At 36.6% G+C, this 27,873-nt stretch overlaps 1 protein-coding gene across 1 annotated transcript in view; it reads right to left on the reverse strand.

Moving 5' to 3' along the window:
- Window positions 1-3,875: 3,875 nt before the first annotated feature.
- LOC120419301 (transducin-like enhancer protein 4) overlaps window positions 3,876-27,873 on the reverse strand; it is a 71,074-nt gene continuing 47,076 nt past the window's right edge. The window contains exons 5-16 of the mRNA XM_052707065.1: window positions 13,743-14,315; window positions 13,125-13,382; window positions 12,955-13,059; window positions 12,778-12,868; window positions 8,743-8,832; window positions 8,484-8,675; window positions 8,265-8,421; window positions 7,946-8,195; window positions 7,624-7,882; window positions 7,395-7,559; window positions 4,231-4,430; window positions 3,876-4,166 (exon numbers count right to left, since the gene is read on the reverse strand). Of these exons, the coding sequence (XP_052563025.1) occupies window positions 4,059-4,166; window positions 4,231-4,430; window positions 7,395-7,559; window positions 7,624-7,882; window positions 7,946-8,195; window positions 8,265-8,421; window positions 8,484-8,675; window positions 8,743-8,832; window positions 12,778-12,868; window positions 12,955-13,059; window positions 13,125-13,382; window positions 13,743-14,315 (2,448 nt within the window). The 3' untranslated portion in view covers window positions 3,876-4,058. The remainder of the gene's footprint in view (window positions 4,167-4,230; window positions 4,431-7,394; window positions 7,560-7,623; window positions 7,883-7,945; window positions 8,196-8,264; window positions 8,422-8,483; window positions 8,676-8,742; window positions 8,833-12,777; window positions 12,869-12,954; window positions 13,060-13,124; window positions 13,383-13,742; window positions 14,316-27,873) is intronic.

The following is a 27,873-nucleotide window of genomic DNA, read 5'->3' on the forward strand; positions in this document are numbered from 1 at the left end:
CGAAAAAACACGTATTTCTCATCATAAAAATACAAAAATTGTTTTTGGACATGTATTTCGTTACTCAGGCCGTTAAATTTAAATTATTATTTTTTAAATTGGGATAGAATTCTAATTAAACTGAAAAAATCCGTAATGCACTTGCCTGCATTGGATAATTTGAAACTAGTGATTATTGAATCATGGCTTGTTATTACCCTTAATGCGGTCAGATTTGATGGAAATAAGCTTAAAAAAAATTGTAACTTCCTTAACTTAAAAAAATGGGGTATGTTATTTCATAAGAATTTTTTCGTTCTTTTCGAATCAAAAATCTAGAAGAGTAATTTGCTCATTGAGAATCAAGGGTCCTGATTTTTCGTTTCAAAGATCAGAAATCACTCACTCATCGCCGAACGAATCATTGCTGACTGGAGCACGCAACCGTTCGCGAGCAAACATGACTTGCTAGCTAACAGCGTCTTGGTCAATCGCTTCACACAGTGATACAAATGCTTCGTGCCTACTCCGTCCATCGACCTGAGTCAGAAACGAATAGGAGGAGGAGGAGAGAATCCGCACTACCACAGTTTGCCGTAAATTTGTATCTGGCATGTTGGAAATTGCTTTCAAATGTCTTTGAAGTTGTGTCATCAAAAATATATTTTTAGAAGAGAAAAAGCAAAATATTATAATGTCAAGATAATTAATATAGAATTTTTTCATTTGTTGGCTGGAATACCAATTAGATCATAAAAAACATATTTAATAGTTTTTATAACCTTTACCTCCCAATCAAATTTCCCTCAAATATCTATTCAGCATAATAGTTAACATTAAATTAAATTTCATAATTTGCAATATGGGTATCAAACGAAGCAAAATTTGGTAAGCTTTTTCACTTTATTATTGCATTTTTTTTAAATTGAAGTACTTTCGAAAAAATACAATATTATATGAACATTTTAGCATTCCCCAAAAAAATCTTCTGAAGTGAATAAGCATACAAAATTTCGCTTCGTTTGATACCCATATTGCAAATTTGGAAAATTTGAGTATTTAAAAAAAATACGGTATTATGTGAAAATTTTAGTAATTTCCGGAAAATAACTCTAATAAAGTGAAAAATCAAACCAAATTTTACTTCCGTTGATACTCATATTGCAAATAATGAAAATTTTAGTACTTTCGAAAAGAATTACGGTATTTTGTGAGCAATTTTGAGTATTTATACATTGAAACTTACTACATTTTCAAAAAATTTATTCTTAGCGAAAGCATTGAAAATTTAACATGAAATGGTTGAATTATTATCGTCTAAAGATGACGGTAGAATAAAGTTATCGTTAGACGATAATATTATTAACGATAATTGTATCGATTAACATCCTTGATAATACACTCAAACCCCGGTGGTTTGACATCAACTGTTGTCAAACGAACGGGGTCACGTTTTAGTTTGACACCCCTTTTACACGGAGTTCACACACACTACCAAACGTTTGTTTTGATAGTGTGCGTGAGCGCCGTGTAAAAAATGACAGTTCGTCACTTTTTAGTTTGACTTTGACCAACCAACGGGGTACAAACTAAAAAAGTGTCAAACGAAAAAGTGACCAACCACCGGGGGTTGAGTGTAGATATTAACAAACACTTCATTCAAAATCTTCTTCAAAAACTTAAAGCAAATCACTCATCAGAAAATATGTTCCGAGTTTTTTTTTTTTTTTTTTTTGCAAACTTATAGCAGTAGTACCTACCACAATTAAACGATGTGTTAAGCATATTGCAGTTGTATTGCTTTGATATTTTAAAATGTTGGCTTGTGATTGATAGTATTTATATTTTTTTTTTCTACATTTTATTGCCTCTCAAATTTTCTGTAAAAGGTAGCTTTTTATATATATTGTTTTGCATGTTTTTAAAAGTTTTCTGCTATTAAGCTTTATTATATTTTTTATATTTTTTTCAAATGATTTTTATTAAAAAGAAATTAAAAAAAAAAGTAATAGAAATTTCAATGAGAAGTAGTGAACATTTCAGGTATCACTACCAAATTATTCATTTCAAGACCAAATTTTTTAATAATAACATCTTTTGGTATTATTCTGACATTGCAAAATTGCAAAAACTGTTAAAGTTCAAACCAAATAATGATTCGATGATCCGAAGTAAACATGTTTATATATCATACAGTCCAGACTCGATTATCCGAAGTTTCTGCGACCACATTCAATTCAAATTTGCATGGTTAATTGCGTAAATAATAACTAAATGCATTTTTTCAATATTTCATCACTTCCATTTTAGACGCCATCTTCAATTTAAAAAATCTAATTCACTTTAGAGCAGTTTAGGGGTTAACCTTAAGCTAAAAAATCAAAAATAAGACAACGAAAAAAAAATCTTGGTTCGATTATCCGATTCGATTGGGATAATCGAGTCTAGGATTGTATTCGGAATCATTTTATCTGAGAAATGTTGAAAAGAATCTCAAATCATCAGCTGCAACATTTGGAATTGTCATATATAAACTAAATTTGAAAACAAGAATAGAAATATCAAACTAATGTGTTGAATTTTAAAATAATGTTTTACGGTTTCAAAAATCGTGCCATCGCCGACCAAAACGTAACAAATCCTCGAATATCGCGAAAGTGTAACCACCTTGCAAATATGTTGCAAAATTTAGATTACGCCTCGGTTTAATGGCGTAACTTTGCACAGTTTCAAACAACACATTATTTAAAAATAAGTCTTAGTAAAGACCCGGAATGTTGAAGGTAGATATTAAGAAATAGCTGCTGCATTTGTGACCAGAGAACAAATCCACCCATGAGAACGCTATCAAAAGGAGTCAGGGACATAATTGTTTCGGATAAAAAGCAAACACGCTCTGTTTTGAAAAATAAGAACAATTTTCTGTATTTTTTTTCTTAAAAAAACAATAATTACACATTGTTATCTTTACAGTTTTGTTTGTGTGTGTTTTCGGTTTCCTTTCCTCACCACACACCGTGCTCACATTCTACTTTGCTGCTGCAGCATAACCACGCACTGAAGCACAATAGACACACATTCACGTTCACTACTACTCGCACGCACATTTAGTTTTAGGTTGGTTGCTGCTGCTTCTTCTTCTCTAATTAGATCATACTGTTTTTACGCCGAGGCGACTCAAGACTGAAAGGGTTAAAGCTATTTTTTTCTCTTTTTAGTAATTAAATAAAGAAGTTTGGGGTTTGTTTTTTTTCGCTACACTCGGGGTTCTTCTAGAGGTTTTTTTTTCTTGCAATTTTCGCTAACAAAGGGAATTAACACTAATTTTGATAGTCAACCGATAGTGACACACGCTCGTCTAGTTAAAGGGGGGAACCTAAACAAAAAGAAGCGTCGATTCCTCAACAACAGGAACCGACGCTGAAATCCCTAGGAGTTTGACTGAGTCTTGCTAAACTAGTAAGAAGCCGCAATCAGATTGTGTTTTTGTTTTCTTTTCTTTACTCAATATTTGTTTATACAAAGTCCGAGATTAGATTTGAGAGGGGGTTATTCTTTTCATTAGCGAGACCACTTGTTCTTGCACTATTTGCCGCGTTTCTTGTTTACTTGTATGTCAATTACTGCTTACACTAAATAAACTAACCTTTAACTTTTTACACGTGTTTTGCTTCTCTAATCGCTCACACTCTCTCCTCAATCGCTCATTCTACAGCTTACAAATCTTACAAACTCGGTCATGCATTTTACACTTTAAAGTTGAGAATTAAACTTGCTCTTCTATACAGATACTGCTACGCTTTCCCTTCTCTCTTAACTTGTAGCTTAATGAGTGTAATCAGGCTTTACAGGTTGTTTTTCAAACTTTAGGTTTGTTTTCTTCTTGCTTTTTACTCTCTCTCTTCATCTCTTTAACTTAATGTTTCATTGTCTAGGTTTAGTTTTGTTTTCCCGGTTCCGGGGAGGCGAGTTCGAACTCGGCTTTATGACACTTTCGGTGCGGCTTCGATCCACCGCAACAAAAATCGGGTAGGGAGAGATCATTCGGCCTTAGTTGGTTGCTTGCTTTAGTTTTTTGTTTAGTAGATGACCTCGTACACGGTGGCCTTCTTGTCTCCGGAACCGGTCACGATGTACTTGTCGTCGGCCGAGATATCACAGCTTAACACGGAGGACGATTCCTTTGACTGAAAAATAAACACCAAAATTAGTTAAAATTTTCCACACATTTTTTGGGGTTGAAAAACTCACCTGGAAGATCGAGGCACCGTACGGCGTTCGCCACGCGTTCAGCAGGTTGTCCTTGCCGGTCGAAACGAACCACTTGCCGCAGGCGGCAAACTTGAGGCTGAGCACGCAGCTCTCGTGCAGGTGCAGCTGGTACTTGTCCGGCTTGGTGGCGTGCAGCACCTCGACGTTGGAGTTCTCCATGCCGACGGCGAGCCATTCGCCTGGAAAGATAGAGGGAGGAAGAAAGTTTGTGTTTAGTAATGGTTACAAAATAGTTCTACCTAGTAAATACACATTTACATTTTTCATAATGACTTTTTCGGCAAAAAATCAGGTGGCGATATTTTTTTCTTAAATATCAAAAATTAGATAAATTTTGAGTGCCCAAATTTTTTTTTCTGAAATTTTATTTTTCCTGTATTTAGGAGGTCATTTTGAGCAACTTTTGTTCTACGAAAAACTTTACTACTCTTGTTATATATTTTTCTTGTTTTATTTTTTGTATTTTAATATGCATTTATCTAGTTTAGTATAAGTTTGTTTTTGGTAGTATTTGGCCTTTTCTACCACCTCCTATCATTACATTTAGCCTTTCTAATTTTTTCATGTTTTTACAGTTACTTTTTTAAATTTTTTGCTTGTTTTTCACATTTTCTGCTATCAAATGGCACCATTATCATTTAAATTGTAAAACATGCGTAGAGGCATAATCTGGGACACCACAAGAATTTCTGCATACTTCTTTTTACTTAAAATATAGCAAATGTTGACCTCTCAAAAAATACATATTAAAAAACATTGACAAATTCACAAAAAATACAAGTCAAGCTTCCAACCCTAAAACATTCTAAAATTTTAAGAGTTCTTCTTTTCAACGCTTTTTAAAGATCACAAATTGGTTGAAACATGGATTTTTGGCGATATTTTCAGATCAAAGCCCGTCTAGAGGCTGGGATGGGATTAGTGCGGTGCCTGTGGGGACGCACAGTCCTGTTTTTTGTGGTGATTTTAATTTGTGTCATTGTTTGTGTGCATAGAGTAAGTGGTTATTATAAATAGGTGGAGGGATTTGATTAAATTACCATTATATTGAATTATTCTATTTAATTGATTATATACCGTAAACTGGGGTCAATCGGGACACATGGGGCGAATTGGGACAGCAGTTTTAACCATGTTGGAGCACAATATTTTGATTTTTCATGTTGGTTTCGGTTAGAACAGACTCAGGCCAACAAAATGTGTACATCCATTTTCAAATTTAAAAGCTCTAAGTGCTCTAAAAACTGCTGTCCCTATTCAGACTGTAGTCCCGATTCACCCCAGATTACGGTAACAGCACTATATTTTACACTAAACACATCCTACAAAACACATATAAAACTGTAAATAGGAGCGTTTGGTACGGTATGTCCACGCATCCTTCCTCCCCTGTAGATTCTGTGAAATGTGATCCGTTCACAGAATTCTCTCTGCGGTAAACACAACGCAGTAGGGCTGGCCGCTTTAATTTTTGTAATACATTTTCGGATGTTCTCGGATGTACTTCAAATATAAATAATGACAAGAAAAAAGCTTGGGGCGTAATCTAATCACAAGACTTTCCAGCATGTTTTCATCGGACCGGCTGCGTTTGTGTTAGATTAGATTAGATTAGAGATTTTCAGATCGAAGCCCATCTAGAGACTCAAATTAACAATAATTTGGAAAAAAAATAATGTTTAATTAAGCCTTCTAAAAACAAACTGATGCCAAGTCGAGTACAATTCGTAGTAGGGGCAGGGGGGGGGGGGGCAGAATGGGCCACCCTTGGTTTTGGGCTTTAGAATGGATTTAGACCAATTGTAAGGCAAGCGTCTTATAAAGGACGTCAAATAACTTCACCATACCGAAAACGAAGTTTGAATTCATTGTATTTTTCGAATTATGAGCAAAAATGTAAATTTATTAGAAAAACCACGCAAATGTTGTTTATTTAGAGGTTTTTAAATAAGCTTTCTGAAAAGTTGGATTGTTTGAAAAAGTTTGCTCAATGCTTATAACGATACTAGATGTTACTACCAAGGTATACAATCAACAACGGAACCTTAAAATCATTTAGAGGCTTGGTGGTGGAAGTGTTAAATTAAAATCCACTTGGGGGCAGAATGGACCACCCTTATCCTGCCTTATAAAAACAATCAAAAGTTATGAAATTTTGGTTAAATGGATTATGTCGCTCCTGGTAGGTTCACAAATCACGTTTAATGCAACATTAGTTGATTTTTTAGTTGTTTTGATGCTTATTTGTACAAATAGTGTCTTATTTCAACATATTAAAACTATTTTCAAAAATGTTTGTTTTGGTAAGTTACTATTATCATAAAAGTGGTCTAACTTCATGGAAATTATGTTAGAAAGGTCTCTTAAGTCATTTATTATCTCCCTTCAACGTTTTATTAGACATATGGCTTGTTTTCTAAGGTGGCCCATTCTGCCCCGTAGGGTGGTCCATTCTGCCCCGCACCCTGGAGAAGCAGTCTTAAAAACCGTTTTTTTTTTAAATTGCATAAAAAATAGTTTTAAGCTTAAAATTTTCATCAACCAAGTATACAACATTGAAGGGAACATCCCAAAGCATAAGCCTACTACACTGAATTTATAAATTTGTATGTTTTTCTATGGTTTTTGGCGCATTCTGCCCCCCCTGCCCCTATATGTCATTTTTCAGACAAAAAAACACGTTTTTAGCCGAGAAGACCGTGTACCTTGTAAACCACACAAACAAATTTCTGTGCACAAATGTTCATAAAAATGTATCAAAATATAGCTCCGAATGTTAATTAGATCATTCAAAATGCTAAACATGGAGTTTTTCACCAAAAAACTACGACATAAAACATAAGATGTCCAAAATTTATTATTAAATCCTTTAATAGAAGCTTAGATATGTTCGATTTCGTCGGTACCACCTACTGAGATCTCTCATATTAATTTTGTAACAAAGTTTCATTAAATTTTGAGATAGTTTTCATGTTTAAATAAAGTGATAACTTTACAATCATCCGAGTTGATGATATTTAGGATAAAATTAGTTTTAAAATATAAATGCAAAATGGTAAAACAAATCGAATAACAATCGAAAAACTACTTTGAACTTTAAGTAAATCTTTAGAACACTAATCCACAACTATCCAAGTACTCACCCGTTGGACAGTATCCGAGCGAGAAGATCTGCGAGCTGAAGTCATGCTGCTGCAGCTGCCGTCCCTCCCGCAGATCCCACGATCGCACCGTGTTGTCCAGCCCACCGGTCCACAGCTTTGTTCCGTCCGCACTGATGTCTATGCAGGACGCACCGTCCGTATGACCTAGGAAAGATATTTTCAAATAAGTCTTCTGAAGAATTTCAAAAGACGTTTTACGAAACCTTACCCTGGAACTGCCGCACCAGCGTCTGGTTCTGCAGGTCCCACACGGCAATGTTGCCGTCGGAGCAGCACGAGAAGCACACCTTCGAGTCGGGCGAGATGGCGAGCGCGTAGCAGGCGGGCGCGTTCGACGTCAGTTCGGCCTTGATGCGGGGCGTCGGGCTGGCCAGATCCCAGATGGACAGGTTGGACGCTTCACCGCCCACGATCAACGTTCGGCCGTCGGGGAGGAGCTTCACCGAGCGGATGTAGTTGTCACGTTGCTGAAGAGGGGAGGAAATTCTAGTTAGTATAAGCTTATGAAGGTCGCTGGAAGAAGCTCTTACCAGGCAGTCCAGCTGCGAGACCGGGTTCTTGTTGCCGGGCTGGGAGATGTCCCACGCCTTGACGCAGCCCTTGCCGCCCGTGTACACGTACTTGGTGGGGTTCGAGATCGTTACGGCGCACACCACCTCCCCGTGGTTGAGCGAGCTGATTTGGCGGGCGTGCCGCGGAATCCCCGGTCCTACCAGGGCGTCCTGGGGAAAGGGCACCGGTTGCATTTGACCTTCGGCGTTCACGTGAAACGAATAGGCACTGGAAGATTTTCAAAAAGCAGATGTTAGTTCCGAAATTTACTCAAGTTCAAAGTAAGTCCCAACTTACGGCTTTCCTCCGGGGATGGCAATCGGTCCGAGCGGTGCCCGCATCTGCGGATGCGGATCGAACGCCAGCGGCGCCCTGCCGTAGTTGTTCAGCGAGTGGGGCAGGTTGTTGTGCACTCCGGGTCCGCCGTAGGCGGCCTGCAGTTCATGGGGAGCTCCTGAAAGATCAAATCTACGTTAGAAATCGTCCACTTCAAAATTATTTTTTTAAACGACTCACCATTCAAGGGTCCCCCGAGGTACGGCGGGTAGCCCCCCGGGTTCAGCACCGGCGGTTTGTTGACTCCGACTCCCTTCGGGACGCCGTTGCTGTTGGCGGCGGAGTTGGTGGGTGTGGCGGGTTTGGCGATCGGCGTCGTCGGTTTGTCGTCCATCTTTTTGTTGGAGGGGGTCGACGCGTTCGAGGAGGTGCCTGGAGGAACGGTCAAATCGATGGTCAGATCATACCTAATTGGGTTAAGAAGATAGGGATAACTTACCGGATCGGGGTGAGTGCGTGCCGATGCGTTCACGGTCTTGAACGTCTAACTTTTTTGGCATCATGCCGTTTTCACGGGGCGAGGCGGTTCCTGGAGAGGGGGACAGAACAGAGAAGAACAACGAGTTGTAGTGAACGTTTTGACGCAGGAAAATTGAAGGAGCACAACCGATCACTTTTGTTACTGACAAAAAAGCAGTGAAAAAATGCCCATATCCATATCCGAAAAAAGGCAAAAAGCATGTTGCTGCCGTGGAATAATTCTTGACCTTAATTGTAATTGTCTTGTCAATCTTTTCACAAAGGTTTATTTAATTCTAATTGTTTGAAAGAATATTTTTGAATATTTTGAAATTAATTATTGTTCATGATAAACATGAAAATTTAACGTCTACGATTTTTTTTTTCAAGAATGTTAAAGACAGTTGTTTTGGCATGTTTTTTTTTAAATGCATTTGTCACAATAAATTGTATCATATATGCTAAACGCAAGACAGTAACCAAGACAGCTACACTCATTCTCGAATGCTCTAATTTTCTCAGCTGGAGCAAACGAGAGAGCTTTTTATAGAAAAGAGAGGAATAAAGAAAAATGAGAGTTGCTCTCTCGCTCAATGTCTCGCTTGAGTGTAAGCATAATGACCGTGTTTTCCCGTGTTCGAGAGTTCATTTTGAGCAAGTTTTGTTCCACAAAAAAAAACTTTTTCCTGTTTTATTTTTAGTATTTTAATTCGTATTTATCTTGTTTAATTTATATTTATTGCTTGTAGTTGGCTAATTCCTCCTTTCATTACCTTTGGCCTATAAAGTATTTTCATGTTTTTACAGACACCTTTTCATTTTTTGCTTGTTTTTCACATTTTTTGCTATAGAATGATATAATTAAAAAAAAGTCTCAGAACATAAAAAAATACTGTTATTTTTACATATAATATAGAAAATATGAGTAAAAACAAATCCAAGGTTGACCACAAAAAAATGATTTTCAGAATAAAACAGGATAACTTTCTAAAATTTTAAGAGTTCTTCTTTCCAATGCTTTTTAAAGATCTTAAATTGATTGATTTGACACTTGGCGAATTATTCGATCGAAGCCCGACTAGAACCCTGTTTGGGTTGACTAAAAATAACTAAGGGCAAATATCGCTCTTTTTAACAATCCTGGAATTTCCAGTGAAAGAAAATCGTTATTGAAAAAAAGAATATTTAGCTCATTCTATAAAAATTCTATAATTTTTATTTATCCAAAACAGTCTGGAAAAATAGTAACAGGGTCCAAATGCTCTGCGCAAATTTTAATGGACAACGATGAAAAGCACGCTTAATAACAATTTCTGATCACTATTTTGGATTATAACGCAAACAAAAAAAAAATATGACAAGACAACATTTTACGAAGGATCAACTATGGTCTCCTTTGAATGAGCTGTCAAGTAAGATACTTTCTGTCAACAAAGGCAACGAAGTTTATTTTAATTATTTGAAAACTCCATTTTGAACTCTTTTTGGTCGTACAAAGGGTCATTGTTCTCGGAGAAATAAGCATTATCGTTGTGAACAATAATATCACCAACATAAGCTTAACTTTAGGGCCCAATTCAAATGGGTGTACAATAAATTAAGCTGTATTTTTTTCTGTAAACCTGGTATTTTAAGTTAGTAAAACGCACAAATATTTTAGAGCAATGGACGTCATTTTAGAATGTGAAGAGGTCGTTTGTCAAGAAATGATTTTTTGCTTCGAAAATTTTGTAAATTTACATTTTTTTATGTGTAATTGCACTTCAAGCAATACAATGTAAATCAATAATGTAACATTACAATATTGAGTTATTAAAATAAATCAAAGTATTTCCGATGCCATTTTGAACTTCAAAGCAATTCTGGAGCAACATCTGAAAAGGGCGCATAAGCATTTTGACAGTTTAGGCTATTTTGCAATTGTCCTTTACAAATGTTCCGCTACATTTTTCAATCTATACTATAGTATTTTAACGCTTTATAAAGCGTTAAAATTCGTGAGTACAGTAAAAATTAGCATGGTAATATTACGTCTGAGATGTGTACATCTTTTATGTCAAAAATATGTTTAATTTTTCCGATAAAAATAAGTAAATTTATCGATTTTCCAGTTTGATTACACTTTTTAGTCTAATTTAAATAATATTGCATCATTAGGGCTAGTGATTTTTCACGGCAAAAAATCGAAATTACGCGGCATGCCAATTACAAAACATACAAAATAAAACCCCCTGACACAAATTATTTATTTGAAAAAAAGACGTATTGGATTAATCTTGGGAAATTTTTAAGAATTTCCGTCAGTTGAATTTTAGATTTTTTTTTTATAAACAATTGTAAACATAAAGTGTATCCCAAATACTCCAATGAACATTGACATAAGGTGTGAAAAGGATACACTCAATCATAACATTTGTTTATAGGACCTAATAAAAAATTCAATATATTGCAAAATGGTTAACAAATATGATTTCAATATGTATTGTTTTGCTAAACAATTTAATTAAAACACATATTTTATATTCAAAATAATTCAATGGAATTTGTTCATCGTTGTTTAATATCGTTGATTAATTAAAATAAATTTCACAATATTATAACTTTATTTCCCGGTATTTGGTCTAAAACGTGATTTTTTTTTTGCATTTCTGGAGCAATATTTGAAACGGGCGCATAAGAATTTTGACAGCTGGAAGTTTTTTGCAAATTGAAAAAAAGTAAAGTTAGTCTTTGAATAAGCAAAATAATTAAATCTGCCATAATGTCTTTTCCACGTGATGCTGATAAATTTGTAGAATCGTGCTGATAAATTTGGAAAATTGCATGCAGAAGCATGTAAATAACTTTTATGAGCAAAGTCACTGAATATTACTCACTGCATGTAAAGTTTTTTTTTTTTTCATAAAAAAGTAACCAAACCCGGCACTCTCAGAGAGGGGACTGCCGCCTTAGCCCGCACGGTTGTTAGACCGTTGATGATAGGAAAGGATTGAAGTCAATATGAGCTTGGCATTTCAATCAAGTAAGCTTCCCATACAGTTTGGCTACATATTTGTGACTGTAATATTACATAGAATTTCATATTTTATTTAACACACAGTTAAATTACTATTTTGTTTCCTTCTAGTTTTAAGGAATCTTGGATGTTTTTCTTTTGCAAGATAAAAAAATTAACCAATTTTTGATTTTGATATTTATAGGTAAATATCGATTCAATACGGAATTTGAGTCGAAAATCAAGTAGAATCAGGTTATTCTCTGACAAAAAATGTTTGCAGGAGAAGTTATTTAGATTTTTTGATTTTTAAGAGATACTATTTCTGAAATGAGGTTATATAAATAGTATAAATTAAAAACCAGCTGAATTTGATTTCATTTTTGCTCTTTATTTGATTAATTCCCTTCCAAAAATGTGTATAACTAATTTTGTACAGCAAACCCGTACTTATTGCACTACGTTGAAGTATTTGAATCATTACAGAGATCTTCGAACAATTTGCAGCGAACAAGAGGCCAACCTACAATTTCCGGCTCCGAACTGCCCGATTCGAATCAAAGGCATTCGAATATCTCATAGAAATGTAGAAATAAAAAAACCTAATTTTCCATCATCTACCAACAACGTGTGCAGCAACAGCTGCCTATATTTGCGGGAAGGGGGGAAGGGATTAACAAATCGCATTACTTTCTAACCAAGAAGACTTCGTCTTTCTTTTTCTTTTTTTCGCTTCAAAAGAAGTTCACGTAGTTTTTTTTTGTTTTGGGTGGTTTAAATTCATCAACAAAACTGTATTATAATTCAAGGGTTTTCTTTAATCTTCACAGCTGGTTCGATGTCTACAACTAACAACAAGTGGTCTTCCTTTCTTTTCGATTTAAGAGTATCGCTCGTAACAAGTGTGTGGCTCTATCGTATTAAGCTCAGTAAGTTTAGTGTTTTTTTTTTCGGTTTGTGGAAGGTAGTGTAATTACTTAAAGCGGTACGGCCAACCGGCCCGCCCCGCTGGAAACCCACCGTTGTGATGCTGGTTCGGCATCGGGCTCATCGGGTTGATCTCGGAGGCGTCGTCCACCACCAGGTCCTGGTCGGACTTTTCCCCGTCCGACTGTTTGGAAGAGTGAAGATAGAGAGTGGAAGAAGATTGAGTGTTAGTTTGCTGTGTTGAGGTTGTTCAAGTTCGCGACGACTTACATGACCCATGTCCTTCTCCTCCTTCTTGACCTTCTTCAGTTCGTGGGTGGACTCGGGCGTCCGGGGCCGGTACTTGTCCCGGTCGGTGGGTGAGATCGAACTCCGCTATAAAAAAAAGAATCAACGATCATTTAAGCGATTCTTCAAGCGATTGAGGGGTTCGATCTTACATGCCGATCGTCAAGGGGCATGATGTTGCTGTTGCTCGACTTGGACTCTTCGGGCCGGTGCAGCTCCTGCTTGTTCAGGATGGCCAGCGGATGCTGCGGTGGGGTTGACCCGAGGGCACCCAGCGGACCGCCGAGTCCGCCCGGACCCAGACTAGGGTGGGGCATGCCCACGGGCATGGGGGGAGCGCCGTGGGCGCCCGGAATCTGCTGGGCGTGCATCTGCTGCAGCAACCGGGGCAGGTCGGGTCGTTGCTGCTGCTTTGGGAGGGAGAGAGGGTGGTTATTAGCTTTGGGTTCGGGAGGTTCCTTCTTGAAGTTGGTCAGTATTCGAAACGGTTGAGTCGCGGGGTAGAACCGTGAGTTCAGGACCTTTATTGGATGCTACGCTATGATTTGGAACTGCGAGGACATCCAAATACCTCGAAGTTTCCATCAGCAAGTAGTTCGTAGACTTCCCATCAATCAATTTGCTACAAACTACTTGCCGATCAAAACTACAAGTCTTTTAAATGTCTTCGCAGATCCAAATGGTTCTACACAGTCCCACCAACCTTCCAGCAGGTCGGATCAACCCCGCAACGCAACCTTTTCGAAAATATCCCACGAAACTCCACCTACCCCTATCACGGCGTTCAGTTCGGACATGGTGATCTGCTTCGCCCGCTCGACCGCCGTCAGGACCTGCTGCTGGTGCTCCTGGGACAGGAACGGGACGATCTGGGTGATTATTGCATTTAACCTCTTGGAGATTTCCGTCTGCGAAAAAAAGAAGAAAAAAGAAGACAAAGGTAAACTCGTGAAAATGAAGCATAATTGAATTGGTTCACACGAGGATATCGGGGAAAGGGTCATCGTTCGTTCGGTTGGACTTTTTTTTCCATCCCTCCGTCGGAATCTACTCGGAGATGGGGGAATGTGTGAGTGGAATGTTCCAACTATTTGCGCTATTTCTCCGAAAGACCTTTCCCACAACCCGGTTGCAAAATTTTCAAACTCTCGCAGACGACGAGGACGGCGGTGAATTCTCGGGAGAATGTTTGCATTTTTTCCGTACGGTCCTCTTCTGTTGACCAGAGGATGGCCGACCTGCCGATGCCGGTCACGCTCCGAATGCAATTTGATAAATGGCGTGTGAAAATGGGAACTTTGGCATAGGACCGGAATCTCCCAGTGGGGAGGACGACCCGGTCGTCGACGAAGAATTTAGACTTTAAGTGGAGTTAAAGTTGGAAGGGTTTGAAACGTGTAAAAGAGATTCAATTTAGAACAAGTTTTACTACTCACTCCAAGATGGCGTTGCGAAAAGTGACTGAGCTTGCGTGCAAGCTACCTTTGACTTGTTTGCAAGTTGTTATTTTCGCTATTGGTTACTAGATGTCACTACTGTATTGTCAAGATACTCGAAGATGAAGTTCGTGTAATTATCGCTTGTAACAACCACACTCTGCAAAACTTTAGAACTACCTTGTACCTCGTTACATCCGATGATGTCCTTTTTCACACTCTAAACCCCCCACCTCTCATCTGCATCTGCAAGCAAGCCAGAACATTTCCCGTGCACACATACAGCCCAGCGGCTCATGTAAACAACTTTGGATACCCCCCACCCTCGCACACACACGTTACCAGCCTGCATCACTCGATGTTGGAGCTTGTACACAATTATGGTACAAGCTTTTATAGACCACCACCAGCACCAACTTCCTCTCTTCGCCGACCTGCGCGCCACCCTGTGCCCAAACACACACACATACATCGGCCCTCCTTTCCAACTCTCGTCGAGGATGTTACCAGAGGGGCTTACATGACACCTTCTTGTTCTACATGTACTACAGACTGGCTAGCTAGCGGTAGTGGCTACCATTACTGGCTGACTAGCGGTGGACGGTTGGTTGGTTTGAGCAGGAGGTCGTGAAGACCCGCGGGGAACGCGAAATTGGGACGGCTGAATGGTTCCAACGGGTAGAGGGAGGTTGCCCTGGGTTACGAAAGTCTTGAAGGTTCTTTAGATTAACTGTTTTGAAAAATAAAATAAACTGTAATCGCATAAGAGACGTACAGTTCTAACGACCAACATTTTAGAGTTTTAAAAATTTATAATTTAAAAAAACTTGAAATTCTTTAATTTTTTAATTTCGGAATTTCTGATTTTTGGAATTTCTGAATTTCGGAATTTCTAAATTTCAGAATTTCAAGATTTCTGAATTTCTGAATTTCTGAATTTCTGAATTTCTGAATTTCTGAATTTCTGAATTTCTGATCTTCTGAATTTCTGAATTTCTGAATTTTTAAATTTCTGAATTTCTAAATTTCTGAATTTCTGAATTTCTGAATTTCTGAATTTCTGAATTTCTGAATTTCTGAATTTCTGAATTTCTAAATTTCTGAATTTCTGGATTGCTGAATTTCTGAATTTCTGAATTGCTGAATTTCTGAATTTCTGAATTTCTGAATTTCTTAATTTCTGAATTTTTGAATTTTTGAATTTCTGAATATTTGGATTTTTTGGATTTTATGGAATTTATGGAATTTATGGTATTTATGAAATTTTTGGAATTTTTGGATTTTTTATATTTTTTTGGAATTTTTGGGTTTTTTTTTCTTGAAATTATTGGAATTTTAAGATTTTTAGGAATTTTAGGAATTTCAGGTTTTTTTTGAATTTTTGGATTTTCTGAATTTTTAGAAATTTTGAAATTTTTGGGTTTTTTTAATTTGATTTTGAAAATTTAGATAATTTTTAAAGAATTTAAGAATTTTTTTGAAAACTTTTGAGAATTTTAGAGAATTTAAGAGAGTTTAAGATAATTTTAGAGAATTTTAGTGATTTTTAGAGAATTTTAGAGAATTTTAGAGAATTTTAGAAAATTTTAGAGAATTTTAGAGAATTTTAGAGAATTTTAGAGAATTTTAGAGAATTTTAGAAAATTTTAGAGAATTTTAGAGATTTAAAAAGAAGTTTAGAAAATTTTAGAAAATTTTAGAGAATTTTAGTGAATTTTTTGGAATTTTTGGAATTTCTGAATTTTTAGAAATGTTGAAATTTTTGGGTTTTTTTAATTTGATCTTGAAAATTTAGATAATTTTTAAAGAATTTGAGAATTATTTGAAAACTTTTGAGAATTTTAGAGAATTTTAAAGAATTTAAGAGAATTTAAGAGAATTTAAGATAATTTTAGGGAATTTTAGAGAATTTTAGAGAATTTTAGTGAATTTTAGAGAATTTTAGAGAATTCAGAGAATTTTAGAGAATTTTAGAGAATTTTAGAAAATTTTAGAGAATGTTAGAGATTTATAAAGAAGTTTAGAAAATTTTAGAAAATTTTAGAGAATTTTAGTGATTTTTTTGAAATTTTTGGAATTTCTGAATTTTTTAGAATTGTTGGAATTTTTGGATTTTTTTTATTTGATTTTGGGAATTTTGATAATTTGTAAAGAAATTAAGAGATTTTTTGAAAACTTTTGAAAATTTAAGAGAATTTTGGAAAATTTTAAAGAACTTTAGAGAATTTAAGAGAATTTTATAAAATTTTAGAGAATTTTAGAGATTTTTATAGAATTTTAGAGAATTTTATAGAATTTTAGAGGATTTTAGAGAATTTTAGAGAATTTCAGAGAAGTTAAGAGAATTTCAGAGAAGTTAAGAGAATTTCAAAGAAGTTAAGAGAATTAAAAAAAAATAAGAATCTGAGAAGTTAGGAATTTAAGAAGTTAGTTTGAAATTAAAGAATTCGAGATTGATTGATTTGTAAATTTTAAAGTAAAAACAAGAAATTTAAAATTTGAGCAATTCTCTACCTAAACCGGAAATGGATTTTATTTGTATTTTTTGATTTGGCTCAAACTTTGTGGGGGCCTTCCCTATGACCAAATAAGCTTTTTTGCGTTATTGGTTCACCCATACAAGTCTCCATACAATGTTGGCAGCTGTCCATACAAAAATGGTATGTAAATATTCAAACAGTTGTAACTTTTGAGTGAATTTTCTGATCAATTTGGTGTCTTCGGCACAGTTGTAGGTATTGTTGAGGACTTTTGAGAAAATTCACTCAAAACTTACAGCTGTTTGAATATTTACATACCATTTTTGTATGGACAGCTGCCAAAATTGTATGGAGACTTGTATGGGTGAACCAATGACGCAAAAAAGCTTATTTGGTCATAGGGAAGGCCCCCACAAAGTTTGAGTCAAATAAAAAAATACAAAAAATAAAAATGGTCGAAATCGGCTGATTTCGTAGAGAGTTGCTCATTTCTGAATTTTATAGTTTTTTTAAATAACAAGATAGAGTGGCGTTGCAATCTCTTAAGAGAAATAGGATTAATGGCTAGATGGAACTTCAGAAGATTAAATTTTGTGATGATGCAATAGTTTTACGGAATTCCGTTGAAAAAAAAACAAGGTAGAGTGGCGCTGCAGTCGTTTAGAAGAACTGTAGATTTGTAGCGCTGCAATCGCTTAAGAGAATTGCCGGAAGGAACTTCTGAATATGAAAGTTTGTGGAAAATTTAGTGGCGCTGCAATCGCTTAAGAGTTTCAGCAGCGTTGCAATCACATGAGAGATTTCACTCAACCCAGTTGTCTCTCGCATAAATTACGGTGCGTAGCCAAGTCGTGACTCATAAACCTACATCCAATTAGCGGAGCCGCTGCACACGTGGCACCTAGACGAATCTCCAGATCTCCAGCAATTAATTAGCCTCCCAACTCCGCCAACCTTGCGTTGGCACACGACGCATCATCATGACAGTAATTCCACCTAATCACGCAGAGAGGCCGGGTCTTCAAGATATAAATCTACGCGCGCGGGCGCTCATAAATGGCGAACCACTCGCCCAAAGGGACTAAAAATGGCCACCGCCGAGACCAACCATAATCAGGAGAGCCCTCACCTCATTTACGGTAATAACGGAGTTTGCAAGGGGGAGTTTCGCGTCCGCGGCAGGCTCACTTTGCATTAAACTTTGGAGTTTTACGAGCTCCAAGAGGCTGCTGTGGCGGCGGCGGCGGCAACGCGAAGCCTGATTGAGTCTTAAATAGGTACAAATTTATTACGTCAAGCGGGTCCGGGAGAAACGGTAATGGCCATAACCAGAAGCTCAGAGCCGCCGCAGGCGGGAGATTGCCGGGTTGAGTAATATGGAAATTGATTTGGCATGACTCGTTGCTACTGGCTGTGCACTTCTAGGGCTTTAAAATTGACTGAACTCGGGCAAGGAATGTGGATGGTCATGCGGAATAATTCGATGGCTAGGCTATTTGGAATGCAACTTTGTTGTACAGCCGCCCCGAAAGGGCGGGCGGTACCCCGTTTGGTGTGCTCCAGTTCAAGTGGGTACAATGTTGCAAACGGTTTTTTGATGGAAACTGATTTGAAAGTTTGATTGGTTTCCGAGCTTTCTCCGTTGGTTGTGGTTCTTTTGTTTCGTAACCGCTCAACGGTAACGGGATTTGTGGTTCACTGATTGAAGTTCGGCATTGTTTATCTCTTAAAAGACCATGGTGACACCTAGTGGCAATTAGGAGAAACAGCAAACTTGCATGCAAGATCAATGACATTGCACCACGACATCTAGTGGCGAGTAGTGCAATCGCTCCAAATTCCTTCTTGTTGACCTCTCATTCCAGAAAATTGTACCCCGTCACCCCATTTAAAAATGCATGACTGTAATTAAAACCGTGTCAAAACTTGTAATTGCATTGGCCAGAACATGCAACGGAAAGTGGTCACCTGCAGCTGTTACCAGCTAAGGGGAGGTCAACACCCATTTTTAAGCAGCAACCAACCGACCAGCAGTGATGGGGTTGTCACAGCTTGTTCTACCCCTCTCACTTCCTGGGAAAACCAAGCTTCAATTACTCTTCACGTGCACCAACAAACCCGGGTCTGGCAACGGGGTGAGCCCCAAATTAGACCCCCGGACCACACCGGGAACATGGGGCTGGTGGTACTGCCAGGAGCGTCAGGTTGGTTTGTCCGCAAAACTGTTAGTATTTTGGTTGGTGCTGCGGGGAAATTCCGGACACAGGGCGCCGCAATGAATGTGTTTTTGTTGCGGTGTTTGGGGAAACTCTGTGCTGACCCCGGGGTTGGGGCTATGGGGAAAATGTTGAACTGTGGCGTAATTAGAATTGCTAGCCTGGAAATATTTTGGGCATAGTTTTAATTTCAGGAAGTGGGGGAAAATGAGGATATTAAAGTTGGAAACGGCACAGAATTAGTTGATGGCTGCTGAAGAAAATAAATTATTTTGGTTGATTCCACCATATAAGTTTGAGAAATGTTCAAAGATTAAAAAAGGTAGCGAAGACATCTAGTAGCCAGCAGATACAGTTATTATCGCAAAACGAAATTGAAACTTGCATGCAACACTCAACAAGAGGCACACCGACATCTGGTGGTGAATAGTTGAAGCTTATTTCATGGAAAAGATTCTTACAGGATTGGTGCTCCAAGGTGATATCAGTGCAATTCCTTCAAAGAAAAGTACAACCAATGGTAGTGTTTGAACACTGTACACTTGGTTAAAAGGATTACCAAGTCAGATGTTAGATCAGAACATGGGTCACCATCTCTACATATGAACTTTGCAGCTTATTATTTCGCAGCTATTGCCGTTATGCCAGAGTCGATTGGTGTGATTTCATTCCAATTCGCAAGGGAACCACTTTTTTCAGATGTAATTTCATGGCATGATGCGTGTTGAACATCCCTCTTTAGACTGGTAATTACCGTGGGACCGACCGCGGACATCCCCCATTTTCCGCGACAACACCTCAATCACTCAACTAATTATGAAGTTCCGCACTCACTCGCGATAAACACCCGTGATAACAATCTGTTTCACATGCAATTAAGTCGCGGAACGCGACCGAGCTGGCTTCACGTGTGTGCCTGTGCAGCATATCTTAACTTCAAAAAGTGGGACGACGTGTGAGAGAATTCCGCACCTGGAACACACCTTCACCTTCTGAAGATAAGTTCCTCTTCAAGCTGCGAAGCAGTTCTAGAACGAGTCTCCTCTACAATGTTGCTAGACCAACTCTCCCCCCCTGGGGGTCTACACGAAAAGCTGCGGCAGTTGAGAGATGTTAATAATTAGCTTAACCATCAACTTCCCCCTTTAAGGTGGTGGGGGGAGGCACGCCACAAGCCACTTAATGGCTGAGTCATGACTTCGAGGTGCGTGAATTCCGTGGGTCTTCCCTCCCTTGGGGGAACGTTCTCGAGTGGTGGGTGGAGCATGCCCCCCTGCTGAGGAGGTGGGAAGAATGTGAATAATTCATGACCCTACTTACAGTGAATTAAGTATGGTTGGTGCTGCACGGTGAATGGATTGAGCTTGAAGGAGGGGTTTTTTTGTGATGGGAGGTTTTGGAGGTGGAGGACTTTGGAAGAGAGGTAAACAATTGATGGGGCTGATGATGGTGGAAAGAATGAAGCGTTGTGAGTCTTTGGGAGGAATGATGAAAGCGTTTTTTCTTCTTTAGGCAAGAAATAATGCTATGAGGATACATATTAATCTGGACAGTTGTTGTCTTCTTCATTGAAGGACCCTCTTCTTGAAAAAAATGAGGTTATAGTCAAAAATTGTAATAAATTTATTGAACGACGAAATAGCCTATAGGTCTACTTATAGTATACTTTTCTGTACCAAAAATAACAGAATCGAACAGAAACATTTTTCAAAATAAATTCTGAAAAGTTCTACTTTTCAGTACCGAAATGAGTGCTGATAAGTTGAACTTTTGAGCACATGTTTCGAAAAGTAATATCTTTCCATTTTTTTTTTGATTCAAACGATTTATTGACAAAATACATGAACATTTGACTTATAATTTCACTCAATAGGTGTTTTTCTGAAATTCAAAAATTGTTGTATGGAGCTCGTTGCAAAACTTGATTTTCGGCACTCGTTGTATTTATTTAACTCGCTGAACCTCGTTGGATAAATGTACGACTCGTTCTGAAAAAATCCTCTTTTTGCAACTTGTTACATAAACTACTAATAAAAACATATGTTTTGACACACTGAAAATACAAAAAATGTGTTTTTTTCGCAAATTTTTAAACGGGCATATTTTATGAGAAAACAGTAAGCTTTGAAGAAAAAAATCCAGCGAAATTTTAATTTCACATGTTTGATAAAAAAAAAATGCTTAAAATTTTGATTTAGTAATAAATAATTGGGGATTTTTTTTTTGGAAAAAATATCACACTTTTTTCAATTTGAAAAATAGTTTTAATATTTGCCCATTTTTGATTTGAAATAAATATTTTGTGAAAAAGATCAATCAATATTTTTGCTCACTGAATTTTTTTTTCAAATTTTTTAGTCACGATTGAAAACACTTGTTTGACATTTTCAAATGTTTGGCTTGATTTTCATTTGCGAAATATGTTTGATTAACATTTTTAACATTAATATCAGACCAAAATAAAAAGGGTTGATTGGGCAACTTTGAGAAAATCTCATATTTCCTAACTCCAGGTTTTTGTATGGCCATATCTCATCAACTAAGTTAAAAAAGCAAAGTGTAGGGAATTTCCTCAGCTCTTCGAAAATATTTTTCTCAATGTATGGACAAAAATAGGCACTATTTAAAAAAGAAATAAAAAATGTCACTTTTAAAAAAGAAAGTTACCTAAACATTGGTAAATTGAAAACGGAGATTTTATCAAATTATAATTATATTTCACTCAAATTCTTTTTGCTTGTAATTTTAATTTCCATAAAGAATTTAACAAAAAAGTTACCTTTTATTTTATTTTTATTTTTTGAAAGGTGAGACAAACATTTTCTGCCCATACTGGAATTTCTGGAAAGATTGATTTTTTTTGTGTGTTTTGAAAATCAGTTTTTGGTGACATTTTAAAAAATATCAGCAAATTTTTTCGCAAATATTTTTTTCTGGATTGGTCCTCATACCGGCCCAACATTTATCAGCCAGATTCAAAAATGTTGGAATTTTGGATAATTGCTCAATAAAGATTTTTAAATGTTGTAGAATAGAAATTAGTTGTGGAAGGTGTATAATGCGAAATCAGTTTTTCTTTGTCTTCGACAAAGATTTAAGCGAGGAAAAAATCCCAAAATATTTATGAAATTTATTGCATTGCAAAAATGAGCAGTTCTCTACGGAATCGGTCTTTTTTCTTTTATTTTAATTTTTGTATTTTTTAATCCGGCTGAAATTTTTTTGGTGCCTTCGATATGCCCAAAGATGCCATTTTGCATCATTAGTTTGTCCATATAATTTTCCATACAAATTTGGCAGCTGTCCATACAAAAACGATATGTGAAAATTCAAAAATCTGTATCTTTTGAAGGAATTTTTTGATCGATTTGGTGTCTTCGGCAAAGTTGTAGGTATGGATATGGACTACACTGAAAAAAAATGATACACGGTAAAAAAAATTTGGTGATTTTTTATTTAACTTTTTGTCACTAAAACTTGATTTGCAAAAAACACTATTTTTAATTTTTTTTATTTTTTGATATGTTTTAGAGGACATCAAATGCCAACTTTTCAGAAATTTCCAGAATGGGCAAAAAATCTTTGACCGAGTTATGATTTTTTTAATCAATACTTTTTTTTCAAAAAAACGAATTTAATTTTTTGATGTAAAATTAAATATGCAATCAAAAGTACTTTAATGAAATTTTGATAAAAGGCACCGTTTTCAAGTTATAGCCATTTTTATGTACCGTAAAACGGGGTGACTTTGATAGGTTTGCGATTTTTCCGCAAAATGAAGAGTACAATTAAAATACGTAAGGAATGGTTCAGAAACATACTGACCGTGGTAGAGAAGTGTTCAAAATACCTCATGAAGAACTTTTCATAAATTTTTGAAAAGTTTATAAAGTTAGTTAACTATAGTTAAGAAAATGTGGATGAAAGTCATTATTTTAAACTTCTCAAAGTGTCATGATTTTCTCAATGAACATGATTTTTAATCGGAAAACGGAATGCATTTTCGGATTCTTTGGACAATTTTCCACTAGGAGAAGGTTAAATAAATTTGTAAATAATAAGTAATATGTGTTTTTGAAACACAATTAAAAAAAAATCTCCAAATTTATAGGCAAATTCAGTTGAACAAATTTCATGTAAAATGTGAAAACTTGTGATTCGTGCTTCGAATTCAGTTTAAAATGCAATATAAATCGATAATTGTATAAACAAAACTATTTTTAACAAATTTCAGGCAAAATTCCGACTTTTTAACAATTTTACCTAAAATTTATATGTATTTTGTTAAAAAGCTTTTAAACTTAGTTAACTTAATATAAACATTGATTTTTTTCTTACAAACTATATCAGCTACTTTAGTGATGGTACATTTAACGTACAAATAAAGTTTGAACATCTTAAATATGATTTTAACAAGAAAAACTATGACTATCAAAGTCACCCCGGAATTAAAACCAAGAATTTTTAACGTAACTATTTTTATAAACACTATTGAAACAACTTTTTTTCCAAAATAGGGCATGGACTTTGTGTGGCCTACCCCAGTACATGTTTTAAAAATAATAATCTTGAGAAAAACCTTACCTGTTGGAAAATATTCTAAAAACAAATTGAAATCCTATCAAAGTCACCCCGGTTTACGGTAACTTTTTTCAAAATAGTCGCAGTTATTGATTTTTTTAAAAATAGTGCCCATGTTTGCCCACTTTTGAAAAAGATACTTTTGAAAAGCTGAGAAAATTCTCTATATTTTGCTTATTCGGACTTAGTTGATACGATCCTTAGTTGCTGAGATATTGCCATGCAAAGGTTTAAAAACAAGATAATTGATGTTTTCTAAGTCTCATCCATACAACTCACCAATTTCTAATGTCAATATCTCAGCAACTAATGGTCCGATTTACAATGTTAAAATATGAAACATTCGTGAAATTTTCCGATCTTTTCGAAAAAAATATTTTCAAAAAATTTAAATCAAGGCTCAGCAACTAAGGGTCGTATCACCAAATTCCGAAAAAGCAAAATATATATAATTTTCTCAGCTTTTCAAAAATATTTTTTTCAAAAATGGGCAAACATGGGCACTATTTTTAAAAAATCAATAACTGCGGCTATTTTGAAAAAAGTTACATAAAAATGTCTATAACTTGAAAACGGTGTCTTTTATCAAAATTTCACTAAAGTACTTTTTGATTGCAAATTCAATTTTACATAAAAAAAAATGAAAAAGTTTTGGGACCAATATTTAGATTTTTTGAAAAAAAATGTATTGATTAAAAAAGTCATAACTCGGTCAAAGATTTTTTGCCCATTCTGGAAATTTCTGAAAAGTTGGCATTTGATGTCCTCTAAAACATATCAAAAAATAAAAAATAAAAATAGTGTTTTTTTGCAAATCATGTTTTAGTGACAAAAAGCTAAATAAAAAATCACCAAATTTTTTTTTTACCGTGTATCATTTTTTTTCAGTGTAGTCCATATCCATACCTACAACTTTGCCGAAGACACCAAATCGATCAAAAAATTCCTTCAAAAGATACAGATTTTTGAAATTTCACATATCATTTTTGTATGGACAGCTGCTAAATTTGTATGGAAAATTATATGGACAAACTAATGATGCAAAATGGCTTCTTTGGGCATACCGAAGGCACCATAAAAGTTTCAGCCGGATAAAAAAATACAGAAAAAATCGAATGACCGAAATCTCAGAGAATTGCTCAAATGTGTTTTTAAGATTCAACAAAAATAAACAAATAAAAAACAATGAAACCTCAATCATGACAATATTTAGCTTCGATTTAACAAAATCTGTTTGATAATTTCTAATTCTAAAGCCAGGAGATCTCTTCAAAATCAGAAGCAAAACAAATCGAATTTCATTCATGTCAATCTGATTTCCTGCCAGGAGTTCAGCTCCCCAGAGACAGAACGTCGTCTATCGATGCATCGCGCGCGTCCTCCAGCTTGGTAACCGCAGAATCCCAACTCTTGTTGCAACTTTCCACCCCCAACTTGCGAACTCAACTGTTATCCAATTCGATCTCTGCTACTCTATACTACTGGTCCTCGCCAAAACATTTATTATACGTGTGCTCTGGCCTCAACTCCAACGCTCCCCGTCGTCATCGTCGTCGTCAACCGTAGACCACTTGCCACAATCCCCCAAAAGAAGAAGGAAGCGGGAAGCGAGGCAAAGTGTAGCGTTTTGTGCACACATAAAGTGGTTTTCGGTATTTTCCATCCGAATTTTCCCCCTCCACCAAGCTTTAACCACTTTTCCGGGCAGAGAAAATGTTCGTCCCGACCTCGTCCTCCTTCCCCTCTCGGTTGGCAAAATATAAAATAGTAGAATCATTGGTTTCACTGGTCGGGTGGGGGGTAACTATGTAGAACGCCACAATTCTGCGGTTTCTGGCTGGGCCGCATCATATAGGATACAAATATACCGCACACACACCCCAGACCCCAACTCCATTGCTGTGGCCTGAAACTCGACTCGACTATAGAGACGATAGTCGAGTCTTGGTTCGTGCAGAGCAGAGAAGCTGCTGCTTGCTATCAACAGTGGAGAGGACCGAATATCCTGCTCTTCACTGCAACCTCCCTCCCGGAGCCCTGGCGCTGGTATCAAATGACTCATCTCATTTGCCAGCCCCAGAGTTCGTCCTGGCAGACTCAACTCTTACCCCATCTGCACAAATTGTATTTTCTGCGTTACGAGGACCTTCTCATCCTCTCGTAGAGATTCACCCTCCGGAGAAGTTATCTTGGAAGGTTGGAGGAGGAGGGGGTTGGACGACAGGATATCAGAAAGTTACACCCGGAGTTCGAGGTTCAGCGGCAGTGTCTGGCTACAATTTGCATGCACGGAGTGCAGAAGACAGAGTAGGTTGGAGGTCGGTGGAAGCGCTCACCTAATACGACTTTTGAACCCCCGGGTTCGGGGGGAGACCATGTGCACTTTGGAGTCGACTAGTGGTTGAAAAGGTTGCTCTGTCGTGGGGTGTAGCAAGTAAATGTGAGTAGGTCATAAGCGAAAGAGGACTTCAAGTGCAGATATTTGATAGTTCAGGGCAGATCTTTTTGGGGGCTTATTGTTTGGGTAGTCTTCTTTTTTTCTTTTAGTTTTTTTACGCAAATGCATACGTCAGATATTTATCGAAGAACCGGTTTTCTTGTATTACCACTACCATCTTGGTGCTCAACCTTTGAATGATGAAATAAATGAATCATTTGTCACAGATATTTGATTTCATTGAAATATTTATGAAATTACAATCGAAAGAAAAAAAAAATCAAATTTTTAAAATCAAGCAAAGTCGATAGACGAAAGACTTATTTTCAAAACTTCACAGTCAAACACAACATTTCAAAAAGAGAAAACACAATTTGTTGGTATGACGTAAACTTCAAAATTAATCAAAATAGGCGGAGAGGGGTTAATATGCACTCTAGCCCGGGTCAAAAAAATTAAAGTTGCTCAAATCAAAAATTATATGAGATTGCCCGAAAGAGTACTCAAAATGGAGGCCCAGGCCAAAATTTCAGCCCATTTGGTTGAAAACTGGCTTGCCTTGAGCAGGAACAAGTTTAAATGGGAATTAACCCGTAAAACTGGAGCATTTAGGTAAATTACTATGTACAAGTCAGCCGGCTATCATCAATTTTTGCTTTTAAAGTGGTTTTGTTATTCCTAGGATACTTCATTCAACCATATATTTTATCAAAAACACCTTATCAACGCTTAATGTAAATTTGAAGCCGAATTTGAAGTTATTTTCCTGCCACGTGGTGGCTGATTGCCATGTGGCGTCCTCTGATCGAGGCAGCCTTCTTAGTGTGCTTTGATTTTTCCCTATTCATTTTGCTGGGACCATGAGAATTTCTGCGACGCCGGTATAAATCCGGTTCAAGGCAAGACCAGGGGCCTCGGATCGTCTTGCACCCTTCGGAGGAATTGTTCCCCCGACCATCCCCTAGGACCCCATGGTATGCAAAAGTCGTCATTTGTTAACGGCTGACTTGTACATAGTAATTTACCTAAATGCTCCAGTTTTACGGGTTAATTCCCATTTAAACTTGTTCCTGCTCAAGGCAAGCCAGTTTTCAACCAAATGGGCTGAAATTTTGGCCTGAGCCTCCATTTTGAGTACTCTACTCTTTCGGGCAATCTCATATAATTTTTGATTTGAGCAACTTTATTTTTTTTGACCCGGGTTAATGCACTCCCTAAGGGATAACTGTGATTTCTCAACCATAACATCATTTCTGTGGAAGAATTTTGTTAGATGTTTTAAAACAACTATTATTCTTCGTCATCCATGTGAAAAGGTATTGAAAAGCCTCAAAATGGTTTAAAAACAGCAAATTTCTCAACATATTTTTGGTTCATTTCAAACAATCATGCGGGGCAATATGCACCACAATATTGGGACAAAGTGCACTACAACAACGGGACAAAATGCACCGGGTTAAATCAGTTTCCACTAGTCACCACTAGATGACACCACTATTTTTTTTATAAAGGAGCATCACAGCGGTGCATTTTGCCCCGACCACGCTTTTTGCTTTTTAAAATTCAACTAAAAATGCATTTTTTAAAGTTTTTAGACTCATCTATCTATAGAATACTGAAGATTATGGCAGAAACTTTATAAATCTACACTTACATTATCAATAAATGCTTTTTATATTTTCCGAAAATCATATTGAAAGTTCAATGAAAATTAGATCAAAACACAAGATTTTAAAGTTTTGCCAACAACT

Source organism: Culex pipiens, chromosome 2 (genome assembly GCF_016801865.2).
Source record: "Culex pipiens pallens isolate TS chromosome 2, TS_CPP_V2, whole genome shotgun sequence".
Classification (NCBI taxonomy): Eukaryota; Metazoa; Arthropoda; class Insecta; order Diptera; family Culicidae; genus Culex; species Culex pipiens.